This window comes from Mauremys reevesii, linkage group 26 (assembly GCF_016161935.1).
Source record: "Mauremys reevesii isolate NIE-2019 linkage group 26, ASM1616193v1, whole genome shotgun sequence".
In the NCBI taxonomy this organism is placed as follows: domain Eukaryota; kingdom Metazoa; phylum Chordata; order Testudines; family Geoemydidae; genus Mauremys; species Mauremys reevesii.
Window position 1 is genome coordinate 12,212,371 of NC_052648.1, and position 12,880 is coordinate 12,225,250.

Genomic DNA, 12,880 nt, shown 5'->3' on the forward strand with positions numbered 1-12,880 from the left:
CCAGAAGTGCACTGGCAGCAACCTGTGAAAACAGCTGGGCGCGGGGATTAACTGGTCTCTAACCACGCGTGGCCGGGGCAGACTCCTGTTCTGGGGGATGGCCTGGGTCAGCTCTCTCCAAGTTTCCCTCTCCAGCTGGCACTGGCTTTGCCACGGTGCCCGTTACCTGGCACGGGTGGGGTAGGTTGGCAGGTTGGCTGGTTTCCCACCCGCCGGGGCAGAGGGGCTCTGGTGCCGGTGGGTGAATCTGGCCGTTTCTAAGGCAGCTCAGGTACTGACAGGCACGTGTGTCCCATCCCGTTCCCACAGGGAGGTGGAGCACTACGTGGCTGTATGCAAAACCCCAGCCTGCCAGGGCTGTCCCGACAGACGGCCACATTCGGAGGGCTGGATGCGGGAAACCCAGTGCACTACACCTGCGGGAGGGGAGAACCAGGCTCCTAGAATGGAGGCTCAGCGCCTGGCTAGACTCGAGCCCACCCCCTGGGTGGCGGACTTCCCTGCGGGTCACTTTGCGGCTCTGTACCGTACCCCGTCCTTCTTGTCCCGCTCCAGCGCTCCATGCAGGAAATCCCGGGACACCTCCTCATTTTCATCCAGCCACTGGATAACGAAAGGCTCAAACCAGCTGGAAGAGAAAGAGACGGGGAGATGGGGCAGCGGGAGAGGGTCTCACGTCCCGGCTGTTTGGAATAACACTCCAACAAGCCCGCGAGAGGGAAGGGAAAATAGGTTGGTTTGATGCGCTATGCAGTCCCTGTGCGGTCTGGACTCTGCATCTGGCCTGCACAGAGCACACGGCAGAGGGGAGAAGAGGGATTCCCAGCCAGCGTCTGCCCTCTATTATCCAGGGGCGGATTTGGCATTTACTCCACTGGCTTCCAATCCATCGGGCTGGCTTCTCCTCTTCCACCCATGATCCCACTGAGCCCAGGTCCGCACTCCCCGAGATAACGCGGGGCAGCTCCACTGCAGGCCAGTGGGTCTGCGCTCACGGGGGCCGAAAGACAATTGCGCCCACTGGTGTCTCTGGAGCTGCTCCTGATTTACACCGGGGACAATGGGAGGGGAATCCGGCAAGATTCCTGTGTGACAAAGTGGGAATGTTCTTAATGTTTTCTCTGAATACTGTGTGAGTGCCTCAGTTTCCCCTATGTGTTTCTTAGGTATCTAGGTGGGGGGGATCAGAGTGTAATTGTTGCAGGGCCCAGGAAGGCCCCTGTGATACTGTCTGCACAGAGAATGGCCGACACTCTGTCTCCTGGCAACTAATGGCCGGGGCCCCTCCTCCGCAAAGATGCCAACTGAAGGTGTTGGAGAACAGAGAGATCAGGTGACCTCCTGGCCCGGGAAAGAGACAAAGGCCAGAAAGGAGGGGCTGGAGGGGGTTTCAGTTTGGGGCTGGCTGGGGACGTGGAGTGAGGGCAGACGTGGGGGTCTGGCTCGCTGCCCCCCAAAATGGACCCGGCTGAGGGATCCTGTTCTCTGTACCTACAAGCTCTGTGTTAGACCGTGTTCCTGTCCTCTAGTAAATCTCTGTTTTGCTGGCTGGTGGGGGACGAGGAGTGAAGTGCAGATGTGGGGGTCTGGCTCACTGCCCCCCAGAATGGACCCGGCCGAGGGGTCCGGTTCGCTGTACCTACAAGCTCTGTGTTAGACCCTGTTCCTGTCATCGAATAAACCTCTGTGTTCCTGGCTGGCTGAGAGTCACGTCTGACTGCGAAGTGGGGGGGCAGGACCCTCTGGCTTCCCCAGGACCCCGCCTGGGTGGACTCGCTGTGGGAAGCGCACGGAGGGGCAGAGGATGCTGAATGCTCCAAGGAGAGACCCAGGAGGTGAAGCCGTGTGAGCTTCTTGCCCTGCAGACAGTCTGCTCCAAGGGAGAGGAGGCTCCCCAGAGTCCTGCCTGGCTTGGTGGGGAGCAGTTCCAGAGCAGCGCCCGGGGACTCCGTGACACCCGCCCACAATACTAGACGTGTGTTTGGGGGGCCAGCCCTTCCCACCGCTCCTGCGATCCACGTGGCGCAGGCATGTCGCCTTGAGCTAATTCCAGCTGCGAGCGCAGCCGGACCCTTAGCGGGGAAGAAGGAGGGCGAGGAAGGGAAGGGGAGGGAGCCAGTGGAGGGGTGACGAACAGAAGGGAGGAGGAGGTCGCTATGACAGAGGCACAGGGTGGTAAGATCCTGCTCCCTCCCCCCTCCTCCCTTTCCCCACCCGCTGACTGCAATGGGAGAGAAACGCCCAGTAGGCGTGTGGGGGGGGGGGTGACAGCATTTCCCAAAGTGAAGAGGACCCCACATGGGGCTGGCCCCAGCCACTTGCCCAAACCCTGCCCCACCTCCCCCCACACATGGGGCTGGGCTGGGCCCTCCCCTCCCCCACACGCAGGCCTCTCGTCTGAGCCCAGCCTGCGCCACGCAGGGGGCTGGCATCGTCCCCTGCCCGAGCCCTGCTGCCCCTCCCACGTGGGGCTGGCGCTGCCGCTCACCGAACCCTGCCGGCCCCCCACCTGGCTGGCTGCTGCTGCTCACTGGAGCCCCACCCCCAGGGCTGGGGTAGCTGAACCCCCCCCGGGAGTGTGTGCCCCACTTGTTTGGCAGAAGTGGGCACTGGTCCCGTTTGCAGTTGGCAAGAGCAAATGGGACAAATGCCCATTTCCGCCAAAAAGGTCAGAGCGTAAATGGCCGCGGGAGGGGCTGGGCAGCAGAGACCCAGCCCCCGCCTGCACCGCGCTCCAGTGCCTGGGAGCACACGACAGACGCGGTTGCGACCAATGTTCTACCTTCATCTTTCTTCCTGAGGCCCCGAGACTCGGCCACAAGCGTGAAGGGGTCGCTCGGGAGTCCCCGGCCCCTGACCCATCCCTGTGAGCCCCCCCGGCTCAGCCCCCCCCCCCCGCAGCGCCAGCACTTACGCGGGGTATTCGGGGACGCGGCTCTTGAAGGCAGGGAGCTCGGTCACATACTCGTTATAAAGCCATTTCACTTTGAAGTGCAGGTTCATGTAGTCAGCACTTTTACACAGGCGATGCTTGTCATGCTCTGCAGGGGAGGGGAGAGAGGGAGGTCAGGGGGGTCACCCCCCCTCTGCTCATCTGCCCTGGCTCAGGCTCAGCTCCCCGGGACCCATCCCGAGAGGTGCGGGCCAGGCGAGGTGCCCAGCGGGAGGGAGGTCAGGGGGCTCGGTGCAGCGGGAGCCGCGCTAGGGACTCGGGTGGGGGGTGGGGGCACTCCCAGGCTGGAAACCCCCCTGCCCCACAGGCACAGCGGAGAGCAGCCACTGGCCAACAAGCTGGCAGGGAGCCACAGACTCACCACGGTTCCTTCCCAGGGTGGAGTTCGGCCCAGTGCTGTGCTCCTGGCGGGGCTAGAACCGCTGCCCCCCAGCCTGTGAGCGGGGCGGGGGAGTCAGTGCCAGAGAGAAATGGGAGGGGCTCACCATCTGCCCGGCGCACTGGGGGAAGGGTGAGGACTGCACGGCTCAGGGACGAGAGGCCTGAGGGGGGGCTATGACGGAGGGCTACGAAATCATGAATGGTGCAGAGAAAGTGACTAGGGAGGTGTTGTTTCCCTTTTCCACAACACAAAAACCAGGGGTCGCCTGAGGACATTAGTAGGCAGCGGGTTTCGGACAAACAAGAGGAGGCACCTTTTCCCACAGTGCTCGATTAACCTGTGGAACTCATTGCCAGGGGACGTTGTGAAGGCCAAAAGTATGGCTGGGCTCAGCACAGAACTGGGTAAGTTCCTGGAGGATAGATCCATCAATGGCTATTAGCCAAGATGGTCAGGGACGCAACCCCCTGCTCGGGGCGACCCCAAACCTCTGACGGCCAGAAGCCGAGAGGGGAAGAGAGGGGTGGATCATTCCAGCTGCTCTACTCTGTACTCTCCCCCGAAAGCTCTGGTCCAGGAGGCAGGATACTGGGCAAGACAGCCCATGGCCTGCCCCAGTCCGGCAGCTCTGCTGTTCTTACGATCATGGTCTATAAGGCCCAGATCCACCAAGGTATTTCCACCAAAGTCAATGGATGGTAGGAGCGAGGACGTGGGCTAAGCACCTAACTGGGGAAAGAGACCTGACCGCAGGGGCCCTTTCAGCTAGTGGATAAAGGCCCGAGCCTAACGAAGCCCGATGGCTGGGGGATGAGGCTAGGAAAACACAGACTGGAAACAAGGGGCAAATTCTTAACAGGAAGGAGCAGCTTCCCCAGCTACCATCATCAGCTCTCGAGCCTGGGTGCCTTTCTGAAGCTGTTCTGAGGTTCAGCCGTGGGTTTGGTAGGATCACTGGGTGGAAGAGGGCAGAGTGAGTCAGCAGGGTGCCCTTGTTGCCAAGAAGGCTAATGGCATTTTGGGCTGTATAAGTAGGGGCACTGCCAGCAGATCGAGGGATGTGATCATTCCCCTCTATTCGGCACTGGTGAGGCCTCATCTGGATACTGTGTCCTGTTCTGGGCCCCACACTACAAGAAGGAGGTGGAAAAAATTGGAAAGAGTCCAGCGGAGGGCAACAAAAATGATCAGGGGGCTGGAGCACATGACTTATGAGGAGAGGCTGAGGGAACTGGGATTGTTTAGTCTGCAGAAGAGAAGAATGAGGGGGGATTTGATAGCAGCCTTCAACTACCTGAAGGGGGTCCCAAAGAGGATGGATCTAGACTGTTCTCAGTGGTACCAGATGACAGAACAAGGAGCAATGGTCTCAAGTTGCAGTGGGGGAGGTCTAGGTTGGATATTAGGAAACACTATTTCACTAGTAGGGTGGTGAAGAACTGGAATGGGTTCCCTAGGGAGGTGGTGGAATCTCCTTCCTTAGAGGTTTTTAAGGTCAGGCTTGACAAAGCCCTGGCTGGGATGATTTAGTTGGGGTTGGTCCTGCTTTGAGCAGGGGGTTGGACTAGGTGACCCCCTGAGGTCCCTTCCAACCGGATATTCTCTGATTCTATGAACAGCCGGCTCCACTGCAGGAATCCCTGGGGAAGGCTCTGCAGGAGGTCGGACTAGATGACCGGGACTCCCTAAAGGCTAAGGCACCGTAGCTAGCCTGTGACTGGCTGCCCTGGTGTTTGCCGGATGCACAGGTCTCCACGCAGGAGAGGAGCCGGGACGGGGGCTTGGTGCACCCTGCGCAGTGGGTTAACGTTACTATTTTCCAAACTGAAATCATTGCAACCAGCGCAGAGAGGGAAATACGGCTGCGTTTCCCCCAGGAAGAGGCCGGGACTATTCTCCACCCCGGCCCCGCAGCCAGCATCATGGTGGATGCCGCTTCTTCCCAATGCCCCTGTCTCTGGTGGGTCTTGTCATGCGTTAGCTGAGTGTGTACGTGCAGCGCTGCCCTTTGCTGGGTGCATCCGGAGCGCCTCAGCTGGCATCCTGGGGCTGTGCTGTTAGCAGCGACTCTCTGTTAGCGCAGAGAGCAGGGGAATGCACCACGTCCCATCCCCACGTCGGCGGCCGCACGGATCTGCAGCACGGGGACCGCGGTGGAGTTGGGGGTTGCCAGGGCTTTGGTTCAGTGAAACGGAGGCTGATCCCCCGTCACCTGCCAGCAGGAGGCAGAGGAGCGACAAGATGCAGCCCAGGAGAGACTCACCTTCCATTGCATATTTCATGTCCTGAGCAAAGAGGTTCCACATTACCTCGGCGCTGATCTTACCCACGTTCAGCTCCTGGGGGAACCTGGCGAGAAGGGAGGAGAAACAAATGAATCCAACAGCTACAGAATAAATCCCCAAACCAACTGCTTCCGACCGAGAGGGACGGCCCCCCCCCCCCCGGCACAGTGCAGACGCAGGAACAGTGGCACACACATGGGCCCCCCAGGGCTTTTCCCAGGAGGCTCCATGCGTCTCCATTCAGCTCCCAACAGGCAGGAGACAGGCAGGTGGCAGGAATCCCAAGCGAGGGACAAGCCCAGAGCTGCCCATGGAGGTCTCCCCCCGGGCTAGTGCAGAATCCCGATGGCTCATGCGTCGATGCTCCCAGAACGGTGTCTGTGAACCAGCTCAGATCTCAGTTTTGCTGACACTCCCTGGGGGAGGCAGGGCCGCTGGGACCGCTCCCAGGCCGGTACTCACTGGTTCAGGCAGGGCGTGTACGAGTTCTTATCCTCTTCAATAATCGAAACAATCAGCGTGATGAGTTTGGACCAGAAATCCAGGTTCTTGATGCTGGGCCCCTGCTCCTCGGGGGGGACCTCGCCTTTCTTGGTCTGGGAAAAGCCCGAAGCCAAGGGGAGGAAAGGCTCTGGTTAATCGCCTGTGGGAATGCAGGGATTGCTGTCCCATGGGGCACAACCTCAGTTTGGCTTCCAGACTCTGAGCTTTTCCTTTGGCTGGGACCTGCCAGCTCCTTTCCAGCCCATCCTGTGGGGACCAGGACAGGCTGCTCTGACCCAGGCACAGAACCAGGCGGGGGTCCCGTCTAGGGTCAGGCTCCTCGGAGGCGCACACGTCTGCACACGGTTCAGAGTCCTCCCTCTGGCCCCACATGGGAAAACGGGCGACTCGGGCCCCGTTCTACAACATGCGGCTTCTCTGGGAGAGGTGATCCCAGCTGGCCAGCGGGCACTCCTGTCCCGTGCCTCGCCTGAGCCTTAAACGGGGTGACGCTCCACCACACAAAGGGGGGCTGCAGAGCTCCCCAGCATGTGGGCCCCAGAGTCAGGCACTAGCTCTGGATCCAAATGAACGGGGAAAGTGCTTAGCTCCAATGGAAACAGGGATATGGAGGGTGGGGTTCACTCTAGGGCTCCTGGGTGTAAGTAAGAAAGCGAGCTCCAAAGGGAGGATCAAAGAGAAGGGAGGAATGGGGAAGGGAAAGGGATGCAGAATGAGGGGGGAGAGAAAAGCTGGGCAAGCAGCGGGGGCCCCATGCTGAACGGCACTCGCTCTAGCTGCAGTCTGCGATGGGCCATGTCCCCATCCCAATCAGGAGAAGGCGGAGAGCTCCTCTGGGCCCAATCCCCCCCAAGAGCCAGCTGATAAGTTTATGGAGGGGATGGTATGATGGGATAGCCTAATTTTGGCAATTAATTTAGCAATTGAACTTTGATTATCAGCAGGTAAATAGGCCCAGTGGTCTGTGATGGGATGTTAGATGGGGTGGGATCTCAGTTACTACAGAGAATTCCTTCCTGGGTGTCTGGCTGGTGAGTCTTGCCCACATGCTCAGGGTTTAGCTGATCGCCATATTTGGGGTCGGGAAGGAATTTTCCCCAGGGCAGATTGGCAGAGGCCCTGGAGGTTTTTCGCCTTCCTCTGCAGCGTGGGGCACGGGTCACTTGCTGGAGGATTCTCTGCACCTTGAGGTCTTTACGCCACGATTTGAGGACGTCACTAACTCAGACATAGGTCAGGGGTTTGTTACAGGAGTGGGTGGGTGAGATTCTGGGGCCTGCGTTGTGCAGGAGGTCAGACTAGATGATCATAACGGTCCCTTCTGACCATTCGGAGTCTATGAGTCTATGGGAGGAAGCTGGCTGGGAAGGAGAGCTGGTTACGGGACGTGGGGACAGCTCCGAGGAAAGCTGCCGCAACTGGGAACTAGGAGCTGAGATTCTCGCTGCCCAGGCAAAGGCTGATCTGGCAGTGCCTGAGTGCGACACCCACCCCCGAAAGGCCCTGCCTATCCCACGGCGGGGGGGGCTCCCCCCACGTACCGGGTCGGTCTGGTACTCGCGGCTGTACAGCTCATGGCAGTTGTTGAAGATGTACTCGTAGGTGGAGTTGAGGCAGGCTTTCACACAGTCCTTCACCACCTGGCTGGCCCGGGGCGGGCTCTGCAGCTCCTGCACCTGTGGGATGGGGAAGGGAGACACGGTCACGCTTTGCAACGGCCGCCTCCTGAGACGGACTCGCTGCCTGGAAAAGAAAACCCACGTCACCGGGAGCTCAGGCAGTGCCAGGCCTTGGCTCTTGGCTGCCAGGGGAGGGACCCCAGACAGCGGGGGTCACTCGGGAAGCTGCCATGGGATGCATCACGGGCCGCCCGAGTTACCCAAGGAGCCTCGCTCAGGGAGTGGGGCGGCTCGACCTGGGAATGTCTGCACGGGGGATGGGGGAGCAGGGGATGACTTTATTTGAGGGACGATACCTGAGCCAGGAGAGGGATGGGGCCAGGTGACACCTTTGCCCTGGAAACTGGACAAAGGAAGAGGAGGAGCTGGGGGAGGGGAGTGAGTCGGCTGTGTGGGGGGGCGTGTCTTTCAGTTTTGGGCTGGCTGGGAAGACGCAGGGAACCCCAAGTCTGGGGTCTGAGCTCCTTGCCCCCCCAGAGGGACCTGGCTGAGAGGTCCCGGTTGTACCTACAAGCCCTGCTTGGGACTGTGTTCCTGCCACCTAATAAACCTTCCGTGTTACTGGCTGGCTGAGAGCCGCAGGAAGTGGGTGCAGGGCCCTGGCTCCCCCTCACTCCATGACACCATGTCCCTAGTGCCAGCCCAGGGGCCAGGCTGCCTGCCCGGAGCAGGACGCTCCCTGCCGGGGTGAGAAATCCCACCCCTTCTGAGCCAGCCAGGCAGACCCCTGGCATGGGACTGCTGTCACTTCCAGGGTCTCTAGATGCCATTTGACAGAAGCACTGTTATTACCACTGAACTCCATGGTGGTTCGGGTTGGATTTCAGTACACAGGATGGGCAATTAATTAAGCTAATTAATATGCGGTACAGCTCCTCAGCTGCATTCTGGAAGCAGAGGGATCCCAGGCCCAGTGGCTCTCCTCTGGGAGCTGTGAGGATCTCTCCCTCTGAGAGGGAACCAGCCGGTAGGCACTGCGCGTTACCTTCATTCGGAAGAAGGTGATGCTAGTTAACAGATCCACCGTCGACTTGAGATCCTGCAGCCTCTCCGGGCTGCTGGCAGGGAAGTTGTTCTGTCGGGAAAGAGAGAAGATTAGAGGGCCACATGACAGCTAGGAGAGGAAGCAGGGGGTACCACTGGCTGAGGTTTCAGAGCTAATGGGTGGTCTGATCACACCCATCTGGTGTTTAACACCAATCCTGCTCCCACTGAAACCAGTGGAAAACCTCCCATTTACATCCACAACTCTCCAAGCCGAGCAGCGCTGCTCCCCCAGCTGGGGAAACTGAGGCACAGAATGACTCACCCAAGGTCAGTAGCAGACACTGAGCCTAGAATCCAGCTTCCTGAATCCCCCTTCAGCACCTCATCCACTGGACCAGCCTGAACCCTGGACAGGCTCTAGCCTGGTGGCAGGCAACTCCTCGCACAAGGGACTCAGCTGCAGGTGATCAGGGAGCAGCTCCGAAGCCCGTTTCAAAGGCTGCTGGTGTTCACCCCCGTCCCCCACCCCGTGTGGGGCTGGTTCCCCTTACCCGGTACATGGACAGGTCAATCCGGAGCGAGTTGTGCAGCTGGTCCAGCAGCTTGACGAAACGTTCTTTCTGCAAAGACACACCCCAGCGCCAGATAAACCAAAGCCCATTTCCCCACCTCTCCGGCTCAGCCGTTTCCAGCGCAAGGTTAACAGACTGCCCCCCTCTGAGCCTTGGCAGCTACCCCCTGTGGCTGGGAGGTGGGGGGGTCCGCAGAGCCGTGCTGGGTGAGGGGAGCGTGTGTACTGACGCTAGCTACCATCTCTCTGTTACACTTAGCAGGAAGGTGCAGAAACAAACGTAAACTCAGCAGCAAAGTGTAGCGCCGTCAGCAGCTTAATCCTAGCCGGGTTGTCAGCAGCCCCTGTCCGGCGACACTGGGATGGGAGCTGGGGAGCCAGAGAGAACCACAGGGTCTGTCTGAGTCCAGCAGCTTCAGCAGAGAAGCCCCTTGAGAACCAGTGCAGGGGAGCCCCAGCTCTCCTCTACTACGAGCTGGATTAGCTGGTACAGAACTGTAAACGCCTATACAATGGGGGCCACACTTCAGGAAGGATGTGGAGAAACTGGAGAAAGTCCAGAGAAGAGCAACAAAAATGAGGAAAGGTCTAGAAAACATGAGCTGTGCAGGGAGATGGAAAAAACTGGGTTGGTTTAATCTGGAGAAGAGAAGACTGAGGGGGGACGTGATAGCAGTTTTCAAGTACATAAAAGGTTGTTACAAGGAGGAGGGAGAAAAATTGTTCTCGTTAACCTCTGAGGACAGGACATGAAGCAATGGGCTTAAACTGCAGCCAGGGAGGTTTAGGTTGGACATTAGGAAAAACTTCCTAACTGTCGGGGTGGTGAAGCACTGGAATAAATTGCCAAGGGAGGTTGTGGAATCTCCGTCATTGGGGATTTTGAAGAGCAGGTTGGACAAACATGTGTCAGGGATGGTCTAGATAATTCTGAGTCCTGCCATGAGTGCAGAGGACTGGACTAGACGACCTCTCGAGGCCCCTTCCAGTCCCGTGGTTCTATGATGCCACCTTAAAAGGGCCCGAAGTCCTTACTCAGTGAGGACAATGGGAACTTTGCCGGAATAAACCCTAATGCCTGGAATCTGGTCTCATTTACACGGCTGTAAATCTAGAGCAACTCCACTGAGTTTCCTGGAGTCACTCTGGGTTTACACCACAGGAAGGGAGAGGCCTGAGTCAGGGTGTTCGGGCTGAGGCTGAGGCCTGGGGCTTTTGCCCCATCAGCCCTCACTAACTACTAAATACTAATAACTAATTATCGTGAGCAAGGAAACGTTCCACTGGCCGGCAGCCAGGCTGGGAAAGGGACTGAGCCTGCTTCCACAGCCAGCACGGACACGGGCTGCCAGGCTGCCCCAGTGCCGTTCGCAAGGTCTCTCTGGGGGGGAAAGGGATTTGCTAGCGGGGACTTTTATGGGGTTATTCCAGAATTGCACTGGGTGAACAGAGATCAAGAATTGGAGCATCATTTTTAACTCAACTAACTAACTAAAACAATGAGGAGTCCGGTGGCTCCTTAAAGACTAGCAGATGTATTATAAATATATTATGATTATATATATTATATTATAATTATAATGCTCTAATAAATCTGTTAGTCTTTAAGGTGCCACCGGACTCCTCGTTGTTTGTGTGGATACAGACTAACGCGGCTCCCCGCTGATACTTGGTAACTAACTAACTAACCTTTAACATGTTAATCTGTCACCTTTAGAAACTTTCCCGGTTTTAGCTTCCAGTCCCATGTTCCAGTCCCGCCAACACTTATGCAAATCTCTCCGAGGTTTGTCCGAACCAGACGGGCAGCGGGGAGTCGGGGGTTCTACAGAGTTTGCTCTGAATTCAGGTTTCACCAAGAACTACCAGGGCCGTGCAAAAGTCACAACGGATTTTGGTGAAAGCGTTCGGGATTTCTCTGTGGGCAGATTTGCTTTCTGCTGGTGGGTGGGGAGGTTTTTTGGCATCAGAAGGGTGAGTTTTTATACATGATTTCATTGCGATTTCCACCAGTGGTCAAAAATGGGCCAGATTTCACTCAAAACTTCCAGTGCTTTTTTAAAAGCAAAGTTTTACCCTTTGAGGTGAAACAGTCGCAAATTTGCCAAGACAAACTGGAGGGTTTTCGAAGTGGCAATCAAGCGGGGAGCACTTGCCCGTTGGTGGTGATGTTTTTGCACGGCTCCTTCTACTCCGCTCCCCTCCCAACGAGCGCCGAGAAGAGAGAAATAGGAAGGAGAGTTCTACGCACCATAGGACTTACCCCGAAATTGGAAGCAGCAAAGCGGTCTGAGGCAGACACGTTGGTGGAGGCAGTGGTGTGGGCATAGTATGCATTGATGTTGGCTAGAAGGGTGCTCATGACGGCCGGCACTCCGGGACACATGTATTTGGAGGACAGGCAGGCAAAGTGGCTGAAAGAGAAGAGATGACAGGCTGCAAGGCCTGCAGAGTCCGGGGCCGTGCGTGAGGGCCGGGATGCTGCAGTTATGGGACGTGCTGCACGATGGGTCTGGGGTGGTCTGGGTGGGAGAGCAGGGTAGGCAGGGTGCAGTGTGCAGGGGAAGGCCGTGGAATGTAGGATGTGTACGTGCCGTGTGGCAGGTGTGCTTTGTAGCGCATGGGCCCTGTGTGTCAGAAGGGGCTGCTGTGTGTGCGCCTGTGCGCAGTGTGGGTTGTGAAGCAAGTGTGTCAGAAGGGGATAGTGCGTAGAGTGTGTTCATCTGTTTGTTTATGTATGCACGGCGTGTGGCTTGTAGAATGGGTGTGTGTAGGGGGTGGTTTGGATTGTGTGGTGGTGTGTGAAGGGTGTGCGAGGTGTGTGTGTGAAAGGGGTGTGCACATGTGTGCAAGATGTGTGTGTGTGCATGCAGGATGTGTGTATGTGAAAGGTGTGCATGTGCAGTGTGTGTGTGTGTGCTCGCGCGCAATGTGTGTAGTGTGTGTGCATGCAGGGTGTGTGCATGTGTGAAGAGTGTGCTCTGTGTGTAGTGCGTGTGCAATGTGCGCAGTGTGTGTAGGGTGTTTGCAGTGTGTGTAATGTGTGTGTGTGCAGGGTGTGTCGTGCAGGGTGTGTATGGTGTGCGCAGTACACAGTGTATGTAGGGTGTGTGGGTGCATGTGCACGTAGGGTGTGCATGTGTGCAAAGGGTGTGCATGATGTGTGTACAGTGTGTGCATGTGCAGTGTGTGTAGGGTGTATGTAGGGTGTGTGCATGTACATGTGCAGGGTATGAAGTGTGTGTGTGTGCAGGCTGTGTAGGGCATGCATGTGCAGTGTGTGTAGGGTGTGTGCGTGCAGTGTGTGTAGGCTGTGTGCAGTGTGTGTAGGGAGTGTGTGTGCAGTGTGTGTGCAGTGTGCATAGGGCATGCGTGTGCAGTGTGTGTAGGGCATGCATGTGCAGTGTGTTTAGGGCGTGTGTGTGCAGTGTGTGTAGGGTGTGCGTGTACAGCGTGTGTAGGGCGTGCATGTGCAGTGTGTGTAGGCCATGTGTGTGCAGTGCAACTGCAGTGTGTGTA

General features: G+C 57.7%; 1 protein-coding gene across 1 annotated transcript in view; it reads right to left on the reverse strand.

Annotated features, from left to right (window-relative positions):
* UNC13A (unc-13 homolog A) overlaps window positions 1-12,880 on the reverse strand; it is a 114,689-nt gene that overhangs the window by 28,457 nt on the left and 73,352 nt on the right. The window contains exons 22-29 of the mRNA XM_039515907.1: window positions 11,625-11,775; window positions 9,342-9,410; window positions 8,789-8,878; window positions 7,666-7,800; window positions 6,083-6,216; window positions 5,599-5,684; window positions 2,915-3,041; window positions 532-628 (exon numbers count right to left, since the gene is read on the reverse strand). Of these exons, the coding sequence (XP_039371841.1) occupies window positions 532-628; window positions 2,915-3,041; window positions 5,599-5,684; window positions 6,083-6,216; window positions 7,666-7,800; window positions 8,789-8,878; window positions 9,342-9,410; window positions 11,625-11,775 (889 nt within the window). The remainder of the gene's footprint in view (window positions 1-531; window positions 629-2,914; window positions 3,042-5,598; window positions 5,685-6,082; window positions 6,217-7,665; window positions 7,801-8,788; window positions 8,879-9,341; window positions 9,411-11,624; window positions 11,776-12,880) is intronic.